A 17,411-nucleotide genomic window follows, 5' to 3' on the forward strand; every position below is an offset into this window, starting at 1 on the left:
AAGATGATAAATAAAAATGATTTTATCATCTCCGCGCGAATGGCAGTACTCGATAAGTACTGTCCATCTGATTTTTCTAGACGCCCGAGGCCAATAGAAGAATATTCGCCAATTTCTCTTATATACCGGCCCGGTAGTAATGTACGGGATATTAGCTCCGAATGTGTATACTCATTTTTTGTTGCTCCATATCGCGATTAGGATATTAGTTTCACCCTCGCTTATAGAAAAACATGTGAATTTTGCAAAAGCGGCATTGGAATTGTTTGTTTCACCTGTAAAACGATATTCGGCATGCGGTACATCAGTGCGACAGTGCTGCCACAAAGGCACATTCGGCCGATTCGTGCCGACCTGATGCCGACCTCATGCCCATGTCCAAACTCTGGTCCTACGGTCGACACTAGCTCGGCATATGCGCGCACAGGAGGTCGACCAAATTTAGATTTTTGGTTGGCTGGGTACATATGGATCTTTGCCACTGGTCTTTGCCAGTCTGTGCTGGTCTTTGCCCTTTGCCTCACTGTACTCTCGGCTTTCCTTAGGAAATTCCTTAGACCATATATACCCAGGTCTAAGGGAAATTCCTATACACATACTATGCCTATGCCGGGTCTATAAGTATATTCTACCTTACCAAGAAACGATGTAAAATAAAATTCAGAGATACAAATATGAAATATTTATTCATTGATGACTAATATACAAAACCATGATCAAACGAGAAGTGGAAGTCTTCTTATTTCAGTACAATACACTCAAATCCTGACCCTTCTTTCTATGTTCGAAATGCGCCTGCGCGATTTCCAGAAATTGCGGTCTTTGCAAAAGATTGTAGGCGAGAGAAAGCATGTGCAATGCCATGTTCTGTACACGAGAGACGCCACTGCAAAAAATATCGTGTCCCAGTTCTAAACAAGTGCCGAAATCGCATTCATCCGCTGCGATTGTCGCCAATCTTAGAACTTCTTCGAGATTTGAAAATGGTGCTTTCCTTTCTTCCGGCGTCTGAGCATCTTCTATTTGTTGTAATATTTTCTTTAATTCCTCTGAAATAAAGACAAGAATTAACGTTCAAGTTCTATAGCTCTAACTAATAATTTTTCTATATTTTCTGATAACTCACTGTCCGTTACTGACAGCTCCCTGTATCCTAGCTCAGTTTTCTTATTGTATGGTACCACGATTCCAGCTTTGTGAAAAGTTCTCGCGACGATTTTCTTTTCTCTATCTTTCATTCTACTCGACTTTTGGTCCAATGTTATATTTTTCTTTTGAGCATAACTTTTCAATTTTTGCTGCAACTGCATTATCCGGGTCTTCTCAAACGGATTAGTCAGTTTTACTTTCTCTCCTAGATATGTACTGGAATATAAATTAAAATGAACTATTCGAGAAATGAAGAAACACCACGATTTTCATGATTTAATAATTTTCTTACTGAAGCGCGCCAAATAGGTTTTCGGCTACCGGTTCAATCACGCAACTTGCAGTTGCTTTGTTCTTCGCCACAAATATAGGCCTTTCTGATACATTGTCCCTCCAGTAACCAATGTGCAAATGTTCTTTATTATCAACTTTCATGATAGTCTGTAAAAAATATTATATTAATATCAATCGTTTCTTAAATCGTAAAAGAAAATAGTTAAACTTCTTACTTGGAATTCTGGTGGATCATAATAGTACCTCCAGTGCCTGAGTAGAGATTTTTCATCGTCGACTTTGGAACTTAGAAATTTCTCGTTAAATACATCATAAGGACCAACGAGTTGTAATTGTACATGTTTAAAGACGTTCAAAGGATCTTTCTCGGAAATGGTCTTACAGAACTCGTACAATTGAAAGAAATCTTCTGGCATTTCTGTTAAGAACAAACGAGAAATAATTGTCTGTGCCTCGCTTGGGGATACTTTGTCGTCTTTGAGACTAACGTTAGAGTCTTTTAATAAAGATGCAATAGTAACTCGAGTGGATACATCTTTTACATGTTTCTCGTTATCCGAAACTGATTCTTGCTTCGTAGGTTCAATACATTCTTCGGTTTTTCCTATGTTCCGATTGTTATCAATTAGTGAGAAGCCTTTGTCCATCTCTGTATCATCTTTCTTCTGTACTTTCTTCTTAGGAGAGTCCTCCGATTCTTTATGGTTCTCGTGTATCTTCCTTTTCTTGTTAGGAGCTGTATGTCTAATGCCTTTCTGTTTCTTCTACAAATACAAGAGTACAATGCAATCCTTTTTCTCTTGCTTATGTGAGTTTATACGGGAAAAAGAATTGAGAAAGAAAAGCAAAGCATCAGAAATACGAAATTGTGTGTGAAATGTACAGTGTAAAATGTGCAAAATAATGTGATAGTGTCGTACCGTGTCTTTCGAAGGTAGATGTTTATATTTCTCGTGATGAACCGCATTCTTCTGATAACATTTTGCTCCATATCGACAAGGAATCCGGGTATCTTCCTTGTACGCTTTAAATTGTTCCTCCTCGGTGTCGGACATCTTTTATGTACTTATGTATTCGAACGAGAGTTTCCCGCGAAAAATGAGACTACATTTCCCTTATAATTTAATTATGAGAGAGTGGTGTTTTTCATCAATACGTTATTGTCCTTGTAATTAAAACATTCTTCGGGTTTCAATTTAGTTTCATTGCAGCATATTTTCCTTTGAAACGATCGACCACAATTTCTCAATTTTTCGAATGAAAAGTGAATTTTCCTTGGACCATTCTAAGATGGGCTAATAAGAGTACTACTGGAGTACTAAGTATTTACATAAATAGAGCAGGCTGTGGACAGAAATATAAATTTAAAGAGGCGGCAACGCTGTCTGCATGTAAGTTGTGACCGTTGTGACGCTAGTCAGTCGAGATCGCAAAAATTAAAAATTTCAATAAGAATTTCACCTTTGATGTTTCTACTCCGTGTTAGTACAGTTCAAATTTGACTTATTGTTTGAAGTTTGACTCAGTTTGATTTACTTACGACGACCAACGAGGACCCGAGAACGTAAATAGTTCGTTTCAGATTTCTTTGAATGGCAGCTAATCGCGCCACAAAAGCAACATGTCCATTAATGTTACTGTCAACGGAAACCCTTTAAACATAAGGCAAGGGAGAATGGCGTTGTCCGATTTAGATCAAATTAAGAAAAATGAACGGGATCGGCGTCGAAGGTTACGTTTGGAGCAGGTACGCATTTGATAAAATATAATTTAATAGTTAAACTCTATCAAAACAAAAAAAATTTATAAATTTCTATTCGTAGGTAAGGCAACAGTCGAAAGAAATATCAGATAGACTTTTGGATCGTGTTAAGAATATAACTAAGCAAGAGCAAAAGAAGCTGGAGAGTAATGATAATTTGAGTTCGAGGCAGTTGTTTAATGAAAAAATTATGGAAATCCAACAAAAATATCAAGAAGACATGGCAGACATTGGTCTGGCACATTTGTCTGCGATGTTAGAGCCTGATCACGATCAAATCGTACAGGAACAAGAAAGAAAGAATAAATTAGCAGCATCGAAAAGAGGCAAAGAAGCGGTGAAACAAATTCATGAGAAGCAACAGGTAAGATTTTTAGTGTATACAATTACTTAGGTTTTCAATCTTAGTACATCATATTACCTAGATTAACCCTTTGTGGTCAATCTAGGTCAACAATCTAGATCAACAATCTGTTAAAATTTATGAAAGTATAAGTAAAATCCATGTAGAAAGAATCAGCGGAACAACAACACCAAAATCGACTGCGCCAAGTACGGGAATTGGAGAATCTGAGGTCCACATTGGTTGCAAAACTTCCTCATGTGACTCAGCCGGAGGCAGATGTTACAATGAAAGAAATCGACGAAGGAAATAAGCACAGAAAGTCTGCTAAGAAAAAGACAAGGAAACAATGTTTTAAAAAGTCACCAGGAAAAGTTACAAAATCATATACAAGGGTATAGTAGTTGGATATTAAGATAATTAGACTGTGGATCTTTATGCAAAATAAAAATTGTCTGCATCGATTGCAAGAAATAGAAACTGCACTGAATGTTATTTCTTCCATTAATGATTTTAATAGAGGAGAAATCGCATCGACATCTTTAATTTAAAAAATTTCCCAACAATTTTGAATTTCATCTACTCAATCTTGTTATAAATGCATGAAAATCCGCAGTCTAAAGATACCAGTAAATGTGTAGGTTCTTGAAATGGAACTGTCTAAATACTCAAAGCTAGTTTACGCATCGATTGACTTATTTTACAGATAGTTTCCAGTGATTTAAAGACACAACAGAAAGTAAAGAGACAACAGATATTGCAGAGAGATCCAACAAAGTATATTGTAAGATCAGAAGAACAATCGGTCGCTACTTCAGCTACAATTCCATCTGCATTAAAAAGTACAACTACAACATCAAACGCTGAACACGATCAAATTCCAGAGGAAGCGACACCAACTTCAGCTGCTGCGTCTGCAGAAGTTGATAAAACATTAAGGTGTGCACCATGTAATTACGATTTCAATATGAAACAGTAGTTAAAACACCTTCCTTGTATTACAGATACAATCCACAGGATTACGTACAGCCAGCATCAGCTTCAACTTCTAGCAGCGAAAGCGATAGTTCTAGTTCATTGAGCAATAATTGTTCATGTCTGCCTACTAACACCGAACAATCGAAATGTATAAGAACACCAAAACAAAAAGTTAATTCCTCGGCAAATGATAAAGTACAATTATATGATCATAGTAAGCATCAAAGTAATGTATATAATAAACCAGTTGGTGTAGTTGAAAAAATACATGCATGGACCGAGGTTTGTAATTGCAAGCAAAGAAAAGAAATTATTTATAGTGTAGTAGATACACTGAATATGCAGCGTACAGAATGCGTTATCCAACATTGATATTTCTAAATTTTTGAATGACTAGTCGCTTGAATTGAATCGTTATAATTAGACTGCGGATTTTTATGCACAATATAAAGTTTCCAACTAATTTTCAATCATTTTCGCACGTCTTAAATAGTTTTATAAATGCATACAATCCGTCTAAATAGTTATGATTAGACTGAGGATCTTTATGACACAGGAGCCAAATAAAAATTGTGTTCTTCTTTCAATTATCCTATTAAGCTGAAACTAATACATTGATGTCCTTAAATATTTTTAACATGTCCACTGCTTTAAATTGTATGTGCACATTTTTGTGATTAATGCATAAAATCCGCAATCTAGTCATAATATTGCGAGATACGTATACGGTTTCAGTGATGGATAATTCATTCTACATAACTGTGTTCGTTAACATTATAAATCTGTGTAGCCAAGCGCGATAGACTTAGCTCAAGAGATCGAAAAGTCTGAAGCGGCGAAATCGCACGTAATGGAAAGTCGTAAAGCCACAGCCCAAAAGCGTGGCGAGGATGCGGTGTTGCGAGAAAAAGTGCGACGTGATTATCAAACGCTTCTGCAGAACTTGAATCATCTCGCAGTAGAGGAGCGTAAATTGAAGGCAAATCAAGCAGAGCATTATCAGGTATTTCTCCGACTTTGAATACTGTCTTTTGTTATCGATGTTCAATTCACTGTATTATATTCACGTGCTGGTAGAACGACGTGCACATATTACAAGAACGGAGAAAAATGTTGAAGGACCAACATAAGAAGAAGCTGAACCGTGCGCTGGAGACACTGTTGCCTGAAGAATGTACAGTACAATGCCCGTCGTACCCTATAGAAAGACAGATCACTCTATTGCCTAAAGAAAAAGAGAAAGACGTTGACGTGAAAGCTGTCTGGGAAGACCAATGTTGTGTCAGCGAACATTCAGACAGCAGAGCTGTACAAAGCAGAAGAAAAGAACCAGAGACCTCGCGAGAGGAACAGATATTGGACATGTTGAAGAAGGTTGAAAAGCAGAAGCAGCTTTTATTGAAAGAATTCGGAGCCGATTTGCCAAGCGATATATTCAACGCAACCATGAAGCCTTTATTCGAGAAAGATAAATCGATTCAAGCAGAATCAACTATGCATCAGACTTCGCCGATTCAACAAAGACCGTTGTCACCAGAAATTAAAGTGATAAGCGCACCTTGTTGCAGCGAAAATAGCCAGAGGGATAAAACAGAGACGAAAAAAAGCTCGTCCGTGAAAAAAGTAGAAATTGCTGTGCAAACTACCACGGAAACGAAACACGACGTGGTTCAAGACAAGAGTATTCAAGTAGAGATTGCGCATGAAAAAGGAAACGAAGCTAAGACGTCTAACGATGACGTTGACAAGGTTTCTAGACACTATCCCATTGAGCCAAAAATTACAGTTATCACTCCGGAAGGGGACAATAACGACACAAGCTCTACGTTTGCGAATACGTTGAACGACACGGATAATCAGAATTTCGAACTAATCGCTAAGAAACAAAAGCACAAGAAGGTTACTCCTAGAAAAGAGAAGCAAAAGTCTTTAGCTAGTGTAAGTAGGACGTCGTCGTTTACGAAGAAGCTACCGAAAACGTTGTCGTCGAGGTCGCGTCTGCACGGTTTGAAGAAACCTTCCAGTTCTACCACAAGTACGCCTAACGAGAGAATTAAAATATATGTTAATAGGACCGGGTTCAATATCGAATTAAATCCAGCTCAAACGCCAGAGGTGGCTGTAGACGCAAGTACACAAAGTTCCCAGATGCGGTCCACAGGCGTGCAACATCCAACAAACACGAAATCGTATAGTGTTCGATCGCAATCGACACAAATTAAAATGCGGGATATCTCAGACTCGTCCACATCTTTTGCTAGTCTTGCACCGATGAAGCCTAGAAACATTCTCGAAGCATTAAGCAATAATATATCTGTTCTTGAGATGTTAGACTCTTCGACGAATGAAAGCATGAAATTGCTACGGAGGGATATTACTCCAGTGTCAACGCCAGAAACTCCATCGCCACGTACCATGGCAATGCCTTCGAACGTGAATCATGCTGCTAGACGCAGCAGAATGCTTAGATACACATCGATAGACTCGCAAACGAACGATAGCAGTATTCTGTCGTCGAAAACAAATCAGCCGATGACGACAGATTCGTCTGGTTTCCAACAGAGAGAACGATTACCTCAACATATGAGAAAGCATTCTCCGAAGCAAACCGTTTCTTCGAATGGAGCTTGCTCCTGTGAGAATCCAGAATGCAAATTCATGGACGCGAAGTATCATCACGTTCGCGATTACGCGTTGAAGAACTGTCCCGAAATATTGCAGAAGTACGAGGACCTTCAAACTATGTGCACGGAAAGAATCGTGTCATTAACGAATCTCATCGAGAAGGTTCGAAATGATCAGAAAGGTATGGTACAATGTTTTAGCATTGGAATGGAGTTTGCTATATTATAAAATTGTAGATGATTATTAGTCTGCGGATCTTTATGCAAAATAAAAATTGTCTGCATCAATTGCAAGAAATAGAAACTAAATTGAATGTTATTTCTTCTCTTAATGATTTTAATAGAGGAGAAATCATACATTGAAATCTCCAATTTTTTAAACTTTACAACAATTTTGAATTTCATCTACTCAATTTTCCTATAAATGCATAAAGATCCGCAGCCTAATGATTATAAAGAAACTTGAAAAAGTTAATAATTCGACAATTGTTTTAGGGGTGGAGCTTTCAATAATAAATCCAGCCGACGAAACCAGTTTGATGCAACTACCTCCACAACAGAGCACTAATCTACAAAGCGTTCGCGATCTCGTTGAGAATATAGAAGCGATTCATAAGCAACTGGCAAAAACGCTCGCTGAATCGCAAAATATTATAAAGAATAAAACGGTCTCGACGCAAGACAGCAATCAACTTGACGAGGCAAATGTTGAAACTCAAACGAACGAAGACGTGCAGAAGATCGCGTCTCCGTACGTAGCGTCGAAAGTGGACGAAGAAAGGGTGAAAGCTAAGCCAAGAATTATAAGCGACAAAAGAGTTAGCATACAGCTGGACAAGTACTGTGTACAGCAAAGATCAAAAAGGTTAGAGCAAGTAACGCAAGACGACAATTCCCGGCACACTTCAAAGTTACGCGACGAGGAGATGATAGAAACGTTGTCGCAAGAGATTCTAGAGCAAAGTAAGAGTCTTAAAAATAATTTACTAGCGACGAAAGAGCGTATCGATTCATCGGTAGGTCATACGCTTCAGACTGACGTTGTCGACTCTAAGAGCGATTATCCTTTGAGCTCGACAAGAAATGAGACAAATGCGCAAGTACATTCTTCTAAAGAGGTAACTACACTTTACTCCGCCAGCTTTATTATTTAAAAAGAAAGAAAACAATTTGAATTTGTTGGACATGCGCCGACCTAATGATTCAGAATTATTTTATATCTTGTCACGAACTTGTTTAGGTAACAGAAACTAGAGATTTTGTTCCATTACTCGCGGACATTCCAAAATTATCAAAACTAGTAGACACATCTCTACAAACCAATGGGAGAAGCAAACCACCAGTAAGCCTGCTTAGCGGACCATATAGGTAAGGGCTTTTATTCTATTATTCTATTGAGGGGTAGACTCATTTCTAGGATTGCAAGGGATGCGCCTTCTCATTTCTCGATAATGCAAAGATGGTGTTTTTCAGTAGTCAAAAGCGCTAGATAAAAGATCAATCTTTTCACGTTTACGAGGCGTGATTTGCAGCTTTATAAAAATAGCTACATGCGCAGCTTTATGCTTCCGAATAATGCAAATTACGCCTCGTAAACGTAAAAGTAGGACCTTAGAGGGCGATTGCGGCCTAGATTAATCTTTTATCTAGTGCTTTTGACTACTGAAAAACCCCATCTTTGACGCAACCTTGCAATCTTGGAAAAACGAGTCTACCCCTTAACTAAACTATTAAGCGAACTGGCTTACAATTAGACCGGAAAGCTCCGTTGCGCTTAGATCGCGACTTTACTATATTACACTTTTTACGTATGCGATCTTTAAGCGAAAATTGAATTTCAGGACCGAAATCGGATCGTCGTTACACGAGCTATCAACGATAATGGAGTTCGATACGCCGGACACTGTGAACAAAAGTCAGAGTAACGTTAAATCTCCAGCATCAGTGAAAAAGATTGCAGAGTCACGAACGACTAAAGTTGTAATAGATCCAACGGAACATGTAGCTGGTTCAGTGAACACACACGATCGACAACAGTTTACGAAATCTTACGATCCGTCCACGTCGATGTTATTGTCAGAAGTTGCGAAACATAGCGTGCAAACTGCCGCGACTCGGTTCAATTCTCCGACAGGATCGAAGACTGTGATTTCCCGAACGGAAGGCAAAGAAACCATAAATAAAAAGTTACAATGCAATACGGAAAGTAAAGGATTATCGCCGAAGGAACAGTTCCAGCCGGCAATGCATTCTACTGGAATTAATATAAATGGCGAGAATAAAAATAACGATAGAATAACGTCGACAAGCTCGAACAGTTTCTCTGGACTGTCCGGGATTTCGCAAATAGCTAGCACACCATCGTCCGAATTATTAAAATATGCATCTTCCCCGGAAGAAATGGAGATAGCACTTAAAAAGCTTGGCCTAGGTTGGGCGATAACGACACTGAAAAAGACGAGAGAAGCAAGTGCCTTGAGCTCGTCATCTGCTTCCGATGATCGAACACCGATAAATACTGGCAAGAGAATATCACCTGTTAAAAAGCAATTCGAGAGTAATTACGCCTTACCAGATTTCAGCGATGTGTCTTCGATATCCGTGAAAGAAGCTAGTAAGAGTACCGAGCATGCGGTGCTTCTGAAAGGGAGAACATCAACACCATTGCACTCGAAATTGCACGATTCGAATTCGAACAGCGCGATAACAAACACTAGTAGCACAAACGTTTCTGAAAACTTGCAGGAACCCAGCGAAGGTTTGATCATTCCTGATATTGCCCTTACCAGTTCGAAAACTAATATCAAAAGGCTAGAGAATCTTTAATATATACATATATATTTTTTTACTTACCGATTTACACCACGAAACGTTGAAAGACACATAATAAATTAAGATAAATTATGTTTCTAGCGAGTACGTAAATTCATCGTTTATATTAAAAATCAATAATACTGATACCTTTATAGTGTTCTTTTACTTTTAGTATGTAACCCGCAGTCCGAGGGAAATTGTTGAAACTGAAAATAAGTATATATTCAAAATAAGTATTGAACTGTTCAGTGTTTAAAAATAATAACTGTTTATTAAGGATATTACTTGGTTTCGCAACTTGAAAAGTACATTTCAGATGAATTTTTCTTTCTTCACACGAACTTCATATACAATTTAATGTCGCCGTTGGTAAAGGTGTACACATACTAAAACAGCGATATTTTAGCTGTCCTTGTTGAAAATTATTTTTATACTTATTATATAATTGTATTTTAAACATTGTATATTTTAATAGCGTATGGAATTGACAAGGAAACACTCGAAATTGACGTCTTCAAAGGTATAAAAAACTATTATTATAGATTATTATGTTTTGGATTCTTTTAAGAAACGCACTGATCGAAAATAATGTTTTAGAGCTAGATAATAAAATAATTTTACCTTTGATCTGTTATTATAATTCATTCCAATAGAAAGTGTTCTTCGATCACTCTGCTAAGCTACGACGTAATTAATATAATTGAATTGTTACACTTTGTGTGTATATTTTGAATGAATTGAAAATAAATCTTTTTATATAATCTTCTGTATTACACATTCATTCGAACCGTTTCGGTCGAAAAGCATGATCGGTAAGTGTACACATTTACTACATGCTGTCATAATGTAGAAAATAAATCAGCACAATAATGTTGTTACCATCCCAGACACACAATGTAGAAGTTTCGCGTATAACAATTTTTTTTTGTACATTTTCTTTTTAAATATAAAGTTCACGGCTTGTATTATTCTTGCCGTTCTCGATGTTTTCTATAACAATTATAAAAATGTTACGGTCCAGCTACACGCTTGATAAAACTGTTCAATAAAACCTTTGAACATTCTTTATACAGGATAAATTACCTAAACATACATATACGTAAGCATAAATTTAATCGTGCGTGCATATACATAATATCTCCCGCAAAATATTTATGAAAAAATGTATTTCATCTAACCATTATAAATCATAGAATATTAAGTATACCAAAAACACGGCTTTTAACACGTTGACTGCCGAACTATTTTGTAATCAAAACTGCAGAGTTAAAGTATATATCACAGCGATTACTTCCTAAACCCGTTTAGATCCTACAAATGTAAATGAAGTTTAGTTTAAGCAATTGGATTATGAACAATATTAATTTCTGAAGACAGATGAGAAACTGTGTCGTTCGCATATGACCAGAACCGGCAGTCAACGTATTAATATCACACTTATTGAGAATATTTGTCAAATATAGAAGTCAGCGTTAAATTCATTATTGCACTCTAATGATTCCCATAAAAACGTTAACATTACACATATAGAATAAAATGAGTTAAACGAGAAAGAAAACATTGACATTGATATTTATACAAAATTCATTAACTACTTACGAATAATAAATACATTTAAAGTTTGAATGATTTTTTGCTAACATCTGTAATTATCTCTTAACATTTTAAATGCTTACATGCGTGTCGTACATTCCGTACGGCTGTTATAAGTGTAGGTTTTTTCATGAAGGCATATTCGAAATGTTTACGTAGACAATTTGACTTATAAATAATCATGAAATTAAAATAAATAACGAAATTCAACTCCATACATCGCTCGAATAACGTTTTTGTGAATCCATCTTCTTAATGTATGTAGCTGCATCAAGCTCAGCCATCTTTCCTTTCTCCATCACAACTTTTAGTAATATATTATGTACGTCGCGCGCCATGTTTTTAGCGTCACTGTAATAAAATGAAATATATAATCATAGAGACGTTCTTTCGAAGAATATATAACATTATCCTCGGAGAATGAAATATTATACTAACCCACAGACATAGATATGGCCATTTTGTTCGCCGATAACTCTCCACAGTTCGTCCTTATTCTGTTCCAGTAAATGTGTAACATACACTTTGTGATCTTGCTCTCTGCTGAATGCATTGTGCATAGTCAGAGTGCCATTTTTGATATATTCTTCGAGTTCTTCCTTGTATAGGAAATCTTCGTCCCGTTTCCTACATCCGAAGTACAGAATTGTGTCGCCGACTTCCTTGCCTGGAAAACATAAATATTCATAGATTTTATCAGTTTTATCATTCGTGCATTTCCCGTAATTAAAGAATACAAACTTCCAGCTTGACTTTATTGTTTTATTTTGATTAGATGTAGTTATTACACGATAATATTCGAATTCAAAATTAAACATATACATATACTGTTTGAAAAAGAATTCGAAAAAGAGTTTGAGAAATTGAGACAGCTCTAAATTAAAAAATTTAAATACAGTTAAAATTTATAAAATATAGGATATTTTGGTCAGATTCGATTTACATGTTCTCTACATTCGAAAAAATTAGTAAGTACTATTTTTTCAAAATTGAAAGATCAGACTCGAGAGAGCTATGCAGGAACGCAAATAATAAATATTAGAAAATTTGGAAAATTGTACCTTCTCGTTTAGCTAGATCACGTTCCTGGATAAATCCTCTGAACGGTGCAATACCAGTGCCCGGACCAACCATCACAACTGGCGTGGACACTTTGGTCGGCAAACGGAACTGGGATTTTCGCACGAAAATGGGAACAAGGCACGGTGGATCGGATGGGTGCTTCTCCTTCAACCAGCTGGTCGTTACTCCCTTATTAACTCTTCCGGTGGGAGTCTTATATTCTACTACAACCGCAGTAACGTGAACAGATGTAGGGTGCAACTGTAAAAAAAGAATTCATCGAAGACATTATTAATACGCCAGGCATAATGTTTTGTATAATATTGAATAAGAATCTCACTGCATTACCTTAGGCGACGAGGAAATTGAATAGTAACGACATTGTAATCTCGGCAAAAGTTCACACAAGTGATCCAAAGCTGGTTTTAGACTAGGAATATCTTCTAAAATATGCACTATATTTCTGTTTTCTTGAACTACCCATTGTTGATAAGCAGCCTTGCCCTCTGCACTGGTTGACGTCATTAACTTCAACTTTTCCTTGTCTTGCGAGTCGGTGCAGTACTCCGCCAATTCTTTAAGTATATGGGTACGCGGATTGCCAGTAATGTCCAAGTAATGCGTCAAAGCTGTTCTATAAGAACAAGGACAAGGGAATGGATGTTTCTTCGTAGATTCCTCTGTAATATAAAGAATAATAGTTAGAAATATCTTTAAACAAACGTCAGTTTTATTAAATATAGCTCTGAAGATTACCATCTGTGTTCGTAAGCGTAAACACAGTATCTAAATCCACGCCGCATTTCTCTCCAATTTTGTTCACTAGATCTATGTTATTTACAGGATACACTGCCAAATGATCGCCGGCTTCGTACCGCATTTTCGAACCTTCTATATCAAACTCTATGTGCATGCAAGACCTGCCCGAGTTCTTCCCATGCAGTTCTCGATTGACTTTGAGTGGAGCCAAGAAAGGATTCTTTGCATCGTACGGCCTAGAAGTAACATGATAAATGTGAGTATTGTGAAAATTGTAGGTGAATACAAAGTGTATGTAAAATATGAAAATAACGTACGCTCGTTGATTCTTGAATGAGTGAAGACGAGCTATTTCACCAGTGTAAATACGTTCAATGGCTACGTCGTTGTGTTCCGTAAGCTGATACTGTCGAATGCTAACATCTTCGCCTGCACCTTCGATTCCGAAGAACTCGCAGACCGTTGGCCAAAATTTGTCCTTCCACGTGATGAAATCATCTTCTATACTATAATAGGAAACGTTTTGTATGCGTGCTTTGTCTGCACAAAGGAATCATAAAGACTTCCACAGTTTTCGAGTCATATAATACAAAGAAAAGTTGTACTATAATAAAACAAAAAGAAAATGAATAAATAAAACTTAATCGGTTTGCAGAAATATCGAAAATGTTTACTTTGAATTTTAAAAGGTGTCGAATATTATATAGAGTATTTAAATATAAAAATCTGTATTACTTTTAATTTGCTGCTGCATGAAATATAATAGAGTAATCGAGTTAAATCTTGGCTATAACTAATTTATCGTTTTAAAAGACTGTGTATACTTACTTCGCATCGTCGTCTCCCAAACCAAGTTCAAAAACTCGAGTAGCACCAAGTTGTTCTAATCTATGATCGACGTACAATCCTACTTCATTATAATGTTCGTATGTTTTATTTCCGAGGGCGAACACCTGCAAAGTAGAACGGAGAAATAGAATATTAAAAACGACGAATGATCATTGCAATTTGATGTGATTAACTGTTTAATGTAAATAACAAAGTCAACGCTGCAGATACTACATAGAAGATTGTGGAAATAAAATAATTCGTGTACATTATTGAACAACAAAGAGATACTAAATTCTAAAATTATTTATATGAGGAAAGGAACCATGCAAATCGCTTATATTACCAAAATTTATATCTGATGAACCTCTTAGCAAGTACCCCTTATTTTCATATATATTCAATTGAATATCTTCAATATTCGTTATTTTATGGTTGAAATGTGATCAAATATAAATAAGACAAATATGATAAAAAAGTTGCAATAATACTTAAACGAAAACTGATTAAAATTACTGCAACATTAGTCACACGAAAAAGCAGTCTCCAAGTACCTCAAATGTTGGCGGCAAAAATAATGTTGCAAACGACCGATGAGTGGCGCTACCGTACCTATAATGTTTGATTATCACTCGTAAAAGTTTATCGAATTTATTGATGTTCATTATTTTTCAATTTGATTATTCTTTGGTGTGATTAATTCACTACTGTTGTATCATTGATAACATGAAAATTATTTAATTATTTTCGGGAATGAACACATGTAAAAAATGTGAGCGACTATGGCATAGCTGTCCTACACGTGCGCGTGGTTCGATACTCGACAATACTCGATAAGAATTGCTTACGTAATGCTAAATAAATACTTATTCGCATGACCTGAATCTAACCTCAAATATTTCCGCTACGTGTGATTAAATGATTCAAACATGTTCGAAAACGAACACTTTAACGATGTGTACACTAAAAATGTATTTACAGAATCGTGTAAAAACGCCTTGGACAGAAAGTCGACATTCCTTGGAAAATACTAGAACCTGCTAGAACTCAAGAAAAAGATGCAAGCTGCCCTATTGCAGAGTGTTGAAATATTTTCATTGAAATAAGCATGATCAACGTGCAGCTTCACAGTAATGTAACTTTAAATGTGCGCAGTAATGTATGTATTGACTTCATGGGAAAGTAATGTCGACTTCCAACCATGCTGTGATGAAATTATTACTACTTGTTATTGTTCATTAATTCAGAATGAAAAAGCTCGCTGAACAATGGGACAGAATTGTAGAGTGAATATTAGACACGATTCGTCACCTAATAAACATGACGACGGAAAATTCTTTCTAAATTGTTCAGCAAAAATGATTGTAAAGTATAAGAATACAATAGTGTTTATGGATGCGGTTCTTTAGCATATATAGGATAAGAAACAATTATGTAATACATACAGCATAATTCAATCCATCGAGATTGGCATCACCGTTTTTCAGCCAATCTACAAACTCCATAGCATTATCTGTAGGATCGCCTTCTCCGTATGTAGCCAGACAGAACACTGCCAAGCTATTTGGAATCGACTTTAGATGTATCAACTCCTCCTGTTGTGGAGAATTACAATTGTTGTAAATTGTAACATTTATAAATGAACTAGCATAATTTCTGAGATAAAAAGTATATTTGTGCACCCCCTTTAAACTAACGGCTACCTGTGTACCAAATTTCAATTTTCTATGCCTTCTGTATTTTGAGATTTGTTTACTGTTACAAAGGACAGAGGAATTGACAATTATATGTGTATATAGATTAATAAGTCCAGATTTTGAAAACCTGTTTCCCCTACTCATTTGCTTTGCATATTCTTGCTTTTGACTTTTCTTTAAATATAATTTCTATAATTTTTTTAATATGTAGTCGTTCTATTCTTTAATGTATATTCTTTATTTAAAATCGGTGTATTTTAGGTTTTTACCATATCACATTCCTCAGGATCAGCAACCATGCCTTTCATTTTATAACGGATGCCCTCTTTAGCCAACCGACCCGCGAATTCTTCAGCAGTTCCGGTCTGACTGCCATAGAATACTACAAGACTTCTGCCAGAAGTCTTCAATTTTTTGATGAATGAATTTTCCGACGGCGTCACCGTGGGATACAGCGTTGGCCTTTAAACAAGAATAATTTTCAACACAACAATTACCAATTAATATATACAATTAATGCTTCTCCCAATTCGCAAACCGACGTAACGTTCTATTTTTTCGAATGTAAACAAAATATTGGCCAGTCATTTTTTCAGATCTTTTTGGTAAGGTTTGTCGCGCAGAATAAGAATGAACAACCGATTTTTCCAGCGTTTTCCATAAAAAAATTCCTGTAAAAAGACTTTTCACATTTTCATTAAGTTTCTCCCGTTTTGCTAAGTCACGTGGCGCTTTATAAATATCACAGTCGATATTTGGAATTCCCGAAATGACGGGAAGCCATTTAAATTTTAAATGATCTTGCGAACGATTCGATGAGAAATCACCGAGCTCGTATTCGCGCCTAACGTAATTTCCGAACTGTAGACCGGTTTTTCGATAGAACAAGATTTCCCGACAAAAAATAATTGTGAAAGTTCCGCTCGCTTTCCCGTGTTCTAGGCGCAAGTGACCTCTTAAACTTGATAGGACACTTCCTGTGAAGGTGAAATTACGTCGTCGCATTTTCTAGGAGAGCCTGAGGTATTTTCCAGGTCGCGTTATCTATAGTACGCTTATATAAGTTTCTAGGGTTATGCAATTAAATTAAATCGTGTGCAAACAAAGCTGAGGAAGTTTAACGCTCGCTGGAATTCATTCAGCTGATACTGAACAGAGATCTGAAAAGCGCCATTATATACAGCCATAAAGTTTACTGTTGTTCGCAAAATATCGATCTTCCTACCGCATTGATATTTTACCATTGTGATTTGAACTGAATCTCAAACAAAACTTTTGTTTGCTTCTAATGATATCTTTGCGGAACCTTCACTATCATATCCGTGACATTTTTCCGATTGAAACGAGTCCAAACATGACACGGTTTCGATCATGTTGGCTCGTTTAATCCACGATAATGTAGAACCTCGATTAACCGAACTAACAGCAAATATGATCCGAACCGTGTCACGTTTGAACTCGTTTTATTCAATTGTCAAAAGGCGAACTTGTAGACTTAATTATTTATC

The 17,411-nt window shown here is 36.4% G+C and overlaps 4 protein-coding genes across 6 annotated transcripts in view; 2 read left to right on the forward strand and 2 right to left on the reverse strand.

Annotated features, from left to right (window-relative positions):
- Positions 1 to 119: 119 nt before the first annotated feature.
- LOC143218792 (uncharacterized) overlaps positions 120 to 17,411 on the forward strand; it is a 60,490-nt gene continuing 43,198 nt past the window's right edge. Inside the window, exon 1 of the mRNA XM_076444241.1 lies at positions 120 to 461. The gene's annotated coding sequence lies outside the window, so the exon portion shown is untranslated. The remainder of the gene's footprint in view (positions 462 to 17,411) is intronic.
- Hpf1 (Histone PARylation factor 1) lies at positions 668 to 3,043 on the reverse strand. Its single transcript, XM_076444234.1, has 6 exons — positions 2,905 to 3,043; positions 2,364 to 2,787; positions 1,659 to 2,207; positions 1,442 to 1,590; positions 1,127 to 1,365; positions 668 to 1,049 (listed from the first exon to the last, which is right to left on the reverse strand). Exons 2-6 carry the CDS (start codon positions 2,496 to 2,498, stop codon positions 745 to 747), a joined length of 1,377 nt encoding a protein of 458 aa, XP_076300349.1. The 5' UTR covers positions 2,499 to 2,787; positions 2,905 to 3,043; the 3' UTR covers positions 668 to 744.
- LOC143218775 (uncharacterized) lies at positions 3,057 to 11,627 on the forward strand. Its single transcript, XM_076444218.1, has 10 exons — positions 3,057 to 3,190; positions 3,267 to 3,569; positions 3,716 to 3,943; positions 4,255 to 4,487; positions 4,553 to 4,808; positions 5,317 to 5,529; positions 5,604 to 7,332; positions 7,646 to 8,268; positions 8,391 to 8,518; positions 8,992 to 11,627. The coding sequence occupies exons 1-10, from the start codon at positions 3,065 to 3,067 to the stop codon at positions 9,974 to 9,976; spliced, it is 4,824 nt and encodes a 1,607-aa protein (XP_076300333.1). The 5' UTR covers positions 3,057 to 3,064; the 3' UTR covers positions 9,977 to 11,627.
- Positions 10,209 to 17,411, reverse strand: part of Cpr (Cytochrome P450 reductase) — a 30,712-nt gene continuing 23,509 nt past the window's right edge. For 2 of the 3 annotated variants that reach the window (XM_076444224.1, XM_076444223.1), the window contains exons 3-11: positions 16,173 to 16,365; positions 15,652 to 15,801; positions 14,207 to 14,331; positions 13,696 to 13,884; positions 13,376 to 13,614; positions 12,968 to 13,299; positions 12,619 to 12,880; positions 11,996 to 12,224; positions 10,209 to 11,908 (exon numbers count right to left, since the gene is read on the reverse strand). In XM_076444224.1, the coding sequence (XP_076300339.1) occupies positions 11,764 to 11,908; positions 11,996 to 12,224; positions 12,619 to 12,880; positions 12,968 to 13,299; positions 13,376 to 13,614; positions 13,696 to 13,884; positions 14,207 to 14,331; positions 15,652 to 15,801; positions 16,173 to 16,365 (1,864 nt within the window). In that variant the 3' untranslated portion in view covers positions 10,209 to 11,763. Of the gene's footprint in view, positions 11,909 to 11,995; positions 12,225 to 12,618; positions 12,881 to 12,967; positions 13,300 to 13,375; positions 13,615 to 13,695; positions 13,885 to 14,206; positions 14,332 to 14,760; positions 15,551 to 15,651; positions 15,802 to 16,172; positions 16,366 to 17,411 lie in introns of those variants that run through there. The other variant, XM_076444225.1, reaches the window with a different exon arrangement.

The sequence above is a fragment of the Lasioglossum baleicum genome, chromosome 20 (genome assembly GCF_051020765.1).
Source record: "Lasioglossum baleicum chromosome 20, iyLasBale1, whole genome shotgun sequence".
NCBI classification, from domain to species: domain Eukaryota; kingdom Metazoa; phylum Arthropoda; class Insecta; order Hymenoptera; family Halictidae; genus Lasioglossum; species Lasioglossum baleicum.

Excerpts from the sequence above, each read along its gene's own strand:
- Hpf1 (XM_076444234.1), bottom strand. The coding sequence starts at position 2,498 with ATGTCCGACACCGAGGAGGAACAATTTAAAGCGTACAAGGAAGATACC. Across the intron at positions 2,208-2,363 it reads ATCTACCTTCGAAAGACACG|AAGAAACAGAAAGGCATTAG; the intron begins GTACGACACTAT and ends TTGTATTTGTAG. Across the intron at positions 1,591-1,658 it reads ATGATCCACCAGAATTCCAA|ACTATCATGAAAGTTGATAA; the intron begins GTAAGAAGTTTA and ends TATTTTTTACAG.
- LOC143218775 (XM_076444218.1), top strand. The coding sequence starts at position 3,065 with ATGTCCATTAATGTTACTGTCAACGGAAACCCTTTAAACATAAGGCAA. Across the intron at positions 7,333-7,645 it reads GGTTCGAAATGATCAGAAAG|GGGTGGAGCTTTCAATAATA; the intron begins GTATGGTACAAT and ends CAATTGTTTTAG. Across the intron at positions 8,519-8,991 it reads CTGCTTAGCGGACCATATAG|GACCGAAATCGGATCGTCGT; the intron begins GTAAGGGCTTTT and ends ATTGAATTTCAG.